General features: G+C 44.5%; 1 protein-coding gene across 2 annotated transcripts in view; it reads left to right on the plus strand.

The window, feature by feature from the left end:
- Positions 1–8,665, plus strand: part of ACOT6 (acyl-CoA thioesterase 6) — a 15,840-nt gene extending 7,175 nt beyond the window's left edge. The window contains exons 1-4 of one of the 2 annotated variants that reach the window (XR_001350001.2): positions 2,120–2,791; positions 5,007–5,206; positions 5,369–6,156; positions 8,477–8,665. Coding sequence is in view for 1 of the 2 variants with exons in the window: in XM_023761361.1 (XP_023617129.1) it covers positions 5,007–5,030 (24 nt within the window). In the remaining variant the exon portion in view is untranslated. Of the gene's footprint in view, positions 1–2,119; positions 2,792–5,006; positions 5,207–5,368; positions 6,157–8,476 lie in introns of those variants that run through there. The other variant, XM_023761361.1, reaches the window with a different exon arrangement.
- Positions 8,666–9,226: the final 561 nt, after the last annotated feature.

Below are 9,226 nucleotides of genomic sequence, written 5' to 3' on the forward strand. Positions count from 1 at the left end.
GGGGAGGTTGGGGGTTAATGGGGGGGGCGGGCTGAGGCACATCCTTGTAATATCTTAACCAATAAAGAAATTAAGGATTAAAAGAAAAGAAAAGCCAATGGTATTGGACAGGGTCTCAGGAAATCATCAGGATGGGGCTATCAGGGTAAGCCAAGTTGATAGAGTCTCAGATATGGCTTGCCTGCCGGCTCTGTGGGGAGGGCTCAGCAAAGAATAATGGCCTCTGTCTGGGAGAAGGCTGCCCTTCAGCCTTTGCCTTGAAGCCAGACAATTCCATTCTTCCCAGGATGTCCCTGGCTCTTTTGAGCTGCTGCCCCAGCATTGGACCTCAGAGGGAGGGAGTCCAAGTAGGTCCATGTGCCAGCCCTTTAAGAGGAACTCCTGGGCCCAGCCTGAGTGGCTCAGTGGTTGAGTGTCAGACCTATGAACCAAAAGGTCATGATTCAATTCCCAATTCCCCATCAGGGCACATGCCCTAGTTGCAGGCTGGGTCCCCAGTGAGGGGGGCGTGCAGGAGAAAGCCAATCAGTAATTCTCATCATTAATGCTTCTATCTCTCTCTCTCTGAAATTGTTGTAATGTACCCCACGAATCACACAAGGACGCCTCAAGAAGTTGAATTAAAGAGTCACATTTATTGCAAATCCAGGACTATGAGGGGGCATTTCACTCTCCCAGATCTCATAGTGATAAGATGGCCGCAATACCAGATTTATGTAGGCAAAAATCACAAAGGTATTGATTACATCCCAGGGTTTGGAATGAGGAACCTGGTTTGCAAAAGAGCAGTTTACAGAAGCAAAGCAGCATGTTATCTAAATTATCGTTTTGAGTCTCTGGAACACTGAGTCAACAGGGACACGTTAACTGGAGCCCTCTGACGTTGGGATAATTGTGCTGTCCTTCCCAGGTAAAGGAAAATGTGCTTTCTAAGACCAGTATGACCACAACCAATGGGATATTCACATTACAATCAATAGGGTATTCAATCAAATGGGATGATTTATATAATTCAGAAAATCAAAATAACTTTTCTATTGTTAAACAAAGCAAATAAGTACAGAAGCCAAACAGCAGGGTTAAAGTTAAACTATAGTTTCTACCTGAGATGATTGCTACCATATTTCAAAATCAGTAAAAATATATTCATTCTAAAAAAGAAAAAGAATGCCTGGAACTCCAGAGCCCTCTGTCCTAGCCACAATCCCCACTGGTTTTTACAGTCAGAAGTTCTGGGGACTTGTCTTCCCAGCTCTGGAAGACTTTGCTGGGGATTCTGATGTAGTGCTGGGATCCCTTGTTCCTTAGGGGGTGTCCTGATAGCCAAGATATCTCTGCTGATTTTTATTTTATTATTATTATTTTTAGGCCTCATCTGAGGATATTTTTTTTCCATTGAGAGTGGAAAGGAGGTTGGGAGGGGAGAGAGAGGAGAGAGAGAAACTTCGATGTGAGAGAGGCACATTGATTGGTTGCCTACCACACGCGCCTGGATCTGGGCCAGAGATCAAACCTGCAACCCAGGTATGTGCCCTTGACCAGGAATCAAACCCACGACTCTTCAGTGCGAGGGCCGACGCTCTAAACACTGAGCAATGCGAGCCAATGCTGATTTTTAAAAATATATTTTTATTGATTTCAGAGAGAGGAAGGGAGAGGGATGGAGAGAAACACCAGTCAGCTGCCTCTTGCATGCCCCCCAGTGGGGATGGAGCCCGCAACCCCAGCATGTACCCTGTCTGGGAATCGAGCTGGCAAGCCCTTGGTCCAAAGGTCCATGCTCAACCTTTGAGCCCAGCACACGTTGCCTCCTTTAGGTTTAGGGAACAGTGTCACCTGGTGGCCAGTGAGGGGTCGGAGAGAAGGTAACTGGCGGCATTTCTGTCACTCTGGTTCGGTGGAGGGGTAGGTTCGAAATGAACTTGTGCCTCTTTCAGGCGGTCTACCATAGACTTTCCCAAAGCACCACGGACCCAGGGCCTGCAGAGGTCGCCCCTTTCTGCAGTCCTTCTCTGAGGGCGCCCCAGGGACCAGCCCACGTCCTCTTGACCGCCCCGCCCACTTTGGCCCCGCCCACTTTGGTCCCGCCCCGCCCCTTCCGGCCCCGCCCCGCCCCCTCGGGCCATAGCCTGCCCAGCTGGGCTGCGTCCCGGAGCCCGGACCCTCCGTCTGGCAGGTACCAGTCCCCTCTCTGGCCCGGGTCAAACCCGCGAAGACCCTGGCGCCATGTGGCGGGCGGCTGGGGCCGCGCTCCGAACCCCTGGGGCGCCCCGCCAGCTCCGGAGGGGCCTGTCCACACCGTCCCGTTCCTCGCAAAAGGCCGCGACCCTGGTCGTCACGCCCAAGGCTGGTCTGGCCGACGAGCTCCTGGACATCAAAGCGGAAGGCTTGCGCCCTGGGGAGCGGGTGACGCTGAGGGCCTCGGCCGCCAGCCACCGAGGCCGCCTCTTCCACTCGCTGGCCCACTTCGAGGCTGACGCCCGCGGGGGGCTGGACCTGGCCAGGGATCCGGCTCTGGGCGGCGACTTCGAGGGCGTGGAGCCCATGGGGCTCCTGTGGAGCCTCACGCCGGCGGGCTCCGGGGGCCCCTGCCTCGGCCGGATGCCCAGGGGCGTGTTGAAAAACCCGCTCAAAGTGGAGGTGACTGTCCACCGCGCGCCGCAGCAGCCGGAGGGGCCGCTGGGCCCGGCGCTGGCCTCGGCCCGGGTGCAGCGCTGGTTCTCCAGCCCCGAGCTGTCCCGCGTTCGGCTGCAAACGGGCCGCGTGCAGGGCAGCTTCCTGCTGCCCCCAGGTGCGTGAGCACGCCTTTCCCCACGAGGGCCTTGCAGGGGCTTTAGGGCATGCACTTACCAAAGCTGACTGCTTTGCTAGCTGATTTGTCCTCTGAAAACAAAGCGAGCGTCATCATTTCTTTGTGTCGATAATCATTTCTCTAATTGGTGGCTGGGATTTCAATGTGAATTTATCTGCCCACCCTCCAAATTCCTAGTGCTGCAGACACTATTCCTTGGGAGCATATACCTTCTGATTTTGCTGTGTTAAGCGTGATGGCTGTATAGTTTCTAGCATTAAATGCTGGTTTGCCTATCTCTAGTAGGCAGAGCTTTGTGTTCATTTAACCTTCGCCATTATCATATCTTGGAAAAAATGACGAGAATAGTGATACATATCTGTCTTTCATTGGTGTCTTGCTCAAGCCCCAAAGTGACTGAAATTCATATATATATGTATATATATATATATATAATGTATATATAATATGACATATATAATATATGTATATATAATGACATATATAATATATATAATATATTTTTATTGATTTTAGAGAAGAAGGGAGAGGGAGAGAGAAATGGAACATCAATGATGAGAGAGAATCTTGGATCGGCTGCCTCCTGCACGCCTCGTACTGGGGATGGAGCCCTCAACCTGGGCATGTGCCCTGACATGGAATCGAACCTTGACCACCTGGTTCATAGGTGGACATTCAGACACTGAGCCACACAGGCCAGATTGAAGTCCCATTATATCGTTCACTCTTTTATACTGGCTTCATGGTAGAGTAAAGATGACTTTTCTTTTTAAATTTATTTATTTGAGAGAGAGAAAGGGAGAGAGAAACATCTATTTGTTGTTCCACTTAATTTATGCATTCATTGGTTGATTCTAATATATGCCCTGACTGGGGATCCAACCTGAAACCTTGGCCTGTTGGGAGGATAATCTAACCAACTGAGCTACCCAGCCAGGGCCAAAGATAACATTTTTTGTTGTTATCTGACATTCTCTAATGCCTGGGAGACCTTCACCATAATGAGAAAACTGTTTCATTGCTCATTTCATACATCAAAGAACAACTTTATATTATACATGAGGAAACTGAGGCCTAAAGTATTTTAACCAAATCACACAGCTAGGTGATGGTAAAATCAGGGTGCAGTAAAACTCTTTGAGCTCCAAACTATGACCTTCTCCATAAATACAGGCTAAGTGAAACAATGAGTGAAATATTAAGGTTTTTAATTTTTTTTTTTAACTCAGTTTAGCATAACCCCTACTCTCACCCTCAGGATTCTTAGGGACAACTAAGAATCTTTTTTTAAAATATATTTTTATTGATTTCAGAGAGGAAGGGAGAGAGGGAGAGAGAGATAGAAACATCAATGATGAGAGAGAATCATTGATTAGCTGCCTCCTGCACATCCCTCACTGGGGAATTGAACCTTGACCTCCTGGTTCATAGGTCCATGCTCAACCACTGAGCCATGCCTGCCAGGCCTAAGAATGTGTGTATGCGGGGGGGGAGGGGGGGGCAGCTTTTAAAAAATAGCCAATAAAGCTCTAGCTGGTTTGGCTCAGTGGATAGAGCATTGGCCTCCAGACTGAAGGGTCCCGGGCTCAATTCCAGTCAAAGGCACGTACCTGGGTTGCAGGCTCCTGGCCCTGGTTGGGGGCATGCAGGAGCCAACCAATCAATGTGTGTCCCTCTCACATCGGTTTTTCTCTGTTTTCCTCTTCCTTCCACTCTCTCTAAAAATCAATGGAGTCCTAGCTGGTTTGTCTCAGTGGATAGAGCGTCAGCCTGTGGACCACTGGGTCCCGGGTTCAATTCTGGCCTAAGGGCACATGCACGGGTTGCAGGCTCGGTCCCCAGTGGGGGTTGGGGGGTGCAGGAGACAGCTGATCAATGATTTTCCCTCATCACTGATGTTTCTATCTCTCTGTCCTTCTGCCTTCCTCTCTGAAATCAATAAAAATAATTTTTTAAATAAATAAATCTAGTGTTTAAGACCCTGGTCAAGGGCATATACCTGGGTTGCGGGCACATCTCCAGTAGAGAGTGCAGGAGGCAGCTGATCGATGTTTCTCTCTCGTCGATGTTTCTAACTCTCTATCCCTCTCCATTTCTCTCTGTAAAAAAAAGTCAATAAAATATATTTAAAAAAAAATAAAAAATAAATATTCTGTCACTTAATTCAAGATTAATCCTGTTTCCTGGTTTATAGGAGATGGTCCTTTTCCTGGTTTGATTGATATGTTTGGAGACGGAGGATTAAATGAATCTCGAGCGAGTCTCCTGGCTTGTCGAGGTTTTGCTGCTCTGGCTTTGCCATTTTTTGGCTATGAAGATCTACCTCCAATTATGAAGGACTTAAATTTAGATTACTTTGAAGAGGCAGCTAAATTTGTGCAAAGTCATCCAAAGGTGAGTGGGATGCCAGAGAGAAATGTATTTAAAATAAAGTCATTAGCGCTAGGAGAGAGTGAATATAGAAAGTGGTGCTAGTGGGTTGGAAGATATCTGTAACAAATACCAATCATGCTTTCTTTTTCTCTCTCCTTCTTTGTCTTTTTCTTGAATCTTCAGGTCAAAGGTCCTAACATTGGAGTGATTGGTTCTGGGAAAGGGGCAGAGTTGGCCCTTTCCATGGCTAGCTTTCTCCCAAATATAGCTGCAGTTGTGAGCATCAATGGCTGCATCTCTAACACAGCTACTTCCCTTACATGTGGTGGACTGATCCTGCCGGGACTGCCTTTTAACCTGGACAAAATCTCTGCTACCAATTCAAGGGCATATGATATTAAAGAAGCGCTGGAGGACCCCTTGGATCCAGCCTATCGGGAAAGCCGTATCCCCCTCGAAAAAGCCAGTGCCCATTTCCTTTTTATCGTTGGAGAGGATGACAGGCATTGGAAGAGCTCTGTGTATGCTGACATAGCTGTGAATCACCTCGCAGAGCATGGGAAGACGAATTTCACTCTTTTAAGCTACCCTAATGCTGGCCACAGAATAGATCCCCCTTACAGCCCCTTTTTCTCTGCAGCCCTGGACCCGGTATTGGGGGTTCCTGTTTTAGGAGGTGGGCAGCTCAAAGCTCATGCTGTTGCTCAGATTGAGTCTTGGAAGAAGATCTTGGAGTTTTTGCACTTGCATCTGGGGTAAAGTCTTGCAAACTAGACAGTTAAATTTAGAATATGCTCAGAACAAATTAGGGGACAGATTGGATATTTTTGACAAATGATGACTGAGATCTGGACTTCTCATGGCCTCGGCAAGCTTTTAAAAGAAGTAAAAACACTCACTTCAAGTTCATCAGAGCCTGTAGCTTCGGTACTATCCATGTTTCTCCATGTTTGTTTGAGCTTGAACTCAAGGTAATTGCTAAAAACCGGTTTTTAATCTGCCATTTACCCACCCTTCCAAGGATTTAAAAAAAAAAAAAAGGTATAAATTGTTTGCTATATCTGTCCCATAGGTTTTACAACTGTTTTGAACAAGATAAATATAGGTCCCTGGTTTTACAATAGGGAACAATTGGCCTACGATAACTTGCTCATAACAGTCAGAGGCTGGAATGAATTCTAACAAGATAACTTGGAGGCTAATTGGTGGTAGACTGAACTCATAGAATCCTTTCTGTTGTTAATCAGATTTTGATATTTTTCTAGTTGCCACCCATTCTAGGGTCTTTAAGAAAAGTTAGAAATCCCAAGATACTGCTTTAAAAATGGCATTCAGTTACTAAGACATACTTAGATTCTCTACAGTGTGTTTATCTCTGTATTTGTACTTTTTTAAAAAATATATATATATATAGGTTTCTTTTGTTCTTTTTTTGGTTGTTTGTTTGTTTTTCAATCCTCACCTGAGGATATTTTTCCATTAATTTTTAGGGAGAGTGGAAGAGAGAGGGAAAGACAGAGAGAAACATTGATGTGAGAGAAATACATCCATTGGTTGCCTCCTGCAGGAGCCCTGATCAGGGCCCGGGCCAGGGAGGAGCCTACAACCCAGGTAAGTGCCCTTGACCAGATTCGAACCCAGGACCCTTTCTTCTGCAGGCTGATGCTCTATCCACTGAGCAAAACAGGCTAGGGCCACACTAGGTTTCAAAAATATATTTAAAACTAGGTAGATTACAGGTTCTAGTCCCATGTAGCAATGTAATTATCTCAGGGGAAGACAGAACTCATCACCTACCTTTCACCACCTTCACCAAAAATTAATTACAATTTGTTAGGTGAGCCTTAACTTATTTTAATAATCTTAGCTGAATTTCTGAAAACTTATTCTAAACTTTAATATGTGTAGAGCCCAGCCGGCATGATTCAGTGGTTGAACGTCAATCTATGAACCAGGAGGTTATAGTTCGATTCCCGGTCAGGACACATGCCCAGGTTGCAGGCTCGATCCCCAGTAGGGGGCATGAAGTATGAGGTTGATCAATTATTCTTTCTCATCATTGATGTTTCTCTCTCCCTCTCCCTTCCTCTCTCTGAAATCAATAAAAAACATTTTTATTGATTTCAGAGAGAGGAAGGGAGAGGGAGAGAGAAACATCATCGATGAGAGAGAATCATGGATCTGCTTGCCTCCTCCATACCCCCTAGTGGGGATCAAGCCTGCGACCCAGGCATGTGCCCTTGACCAGAATTGAAACTGGGACCCTTCAGTCCACAGGCTGATGCTCTATCCACTCAGCCAAACCGGCCAGGGCTGTATATATATTTTTAAAAGATAAAATGTGTGTAGAATTAGCAAATATTAAAAGTTCTGGCCCTCATCTTAATTTTTTTCATATACTTGAGGGGGAAAATGAAGGTATTAATTACTAGACTTTGCTTTTGGTTGATCAGTGGAGCTTGTGGTCAAAACTATATTTTGGGTTCTTCTTGTCAGAAAATGAAGTATTGTCACCCTAATTTGTAGTATTAATAGTTCACCCAAAATTAGCATTATTTTTATTGTTTCAAATTATTAACATACCCACACATTCTCCTGAATTTTGAGTTATTCATATAAGATTTTTTAGAGGATTATTTTATTTTTTAAAATATATTTTTATTGATTTCAGAGAGGAAGGAAGAGGGAGAGAGAGATAGTATCATCAATGATGAGAGGAACTCATTGATGGGCTGCCTCCTGCACGCCCCCTACTGGGGATCGAGCCCACAACCCAGGCATGTGCCCTTGACAGGAATCAAACCTGGGACCCTTCAGTCTGCAGGCTGATGCTCTAGCCACTGAGCCAAACCAGCTAGGGCAAAGAGGACTATTTTAAAACAGACCAATAACAGTGAGGGGAGGAACTTGCTTTTCAGCAAATAACTAATGAGAATCATAATCTGTGAAATTGACTATTGAAATTTGATACAATACTCATTCTAATTTGAATTTATACATCTCTTGACTTAATAACCTAAGAATTATTCACTCTATTAGGTGATAAAGTGTTTTTTTTTAAATTTTAGCTATTTTGCTAAATTTCTAATCATTTAATTGTGACAATTTTTCTCTTTTATTTGATTCACATTCTTGTTTAAAAATTAAAGGCTTCTTAACATAATTGGTTTTCTATCATTTCAAACTATGTATTTTATCTATACTTTTCAAAAGGTCTGCTAGATTTTTTAAAGTTTGGGGACACTGTTTTAATAATAATTTTAACTTTTCTCTCAACTTTCTGTTATCCAGGCCTGCAACAAGAGCAAGTGGACCCAAGCCATATTCTCTGGTGAACAGCTTTTGGAATCTATTTCGTCATTTTGCAGGGTTTAAAAGAACAGAGAAAGGATCCAAGTTATATAATTCTTTTTCCTTTTCCTGTGTGAATATTTGTGTGTGTGTGTGTGTGTGTGTGTGTGTGTGTGTGTGTGTGTGGTGTGTGTGTGTGGTGTGTGTGTGTGGTGTGTGTGTGTGGTGTGTGTGTGAATATTTTTAACCTTTGAGGATGTGAAACTCAAAATGCACTTGATGGGAAATGTACCAAGATATTGTGAATTAATTTGCAGAGACAAGAAAATTTCTGTTTATATAGTGGTAAATAGTTTATATACAGCACATAAAAGATATTCATGACATGTAGAAATATTGTTCTCAGCAATCATGAAGATTGGGGTAATCTGTAGTTTTGAGTAAAAGAAATACTCTGCTGGGTTATGAGCTATGTTTAAGGATTAGATTCCATTACAACCACATCAACAAAAACAGGTTTTTGCAGGAGAATAATAATTCTAGTTTGGAGAGTGTAGACAGGTTTGAAGATCTGGAAAAAAAAAGTCACAGAGGTAGGAAAAGTGAACCAGCTGTGTGTGGGCTTAGGAAAGAAGTTACAGAGGCAAAAGAAGGGCCCTTGGAGCTTGGGAAAGAGGAAGTTAAAGGTAACACCTGAGGCAAAGAAGAGGAGGAGGGGAGAGCATGTATCTGGAGGTCTCTGGGGAGGAT

Source organism: Myotis lucifugus, unplaced genomic scaffold (genome assembly GCF_000147115.1).
Source record: "Myotis lucifugus unplaced genomic scaffold, Myoluc2.0 scaffold_207, whole genome shotgun sequence".
NCBI lineage: Eukaryota > Metazoa > Chordata > Mammalia > Chiroptera > Vespertilionidae > Myotis > Myotis lucifugus.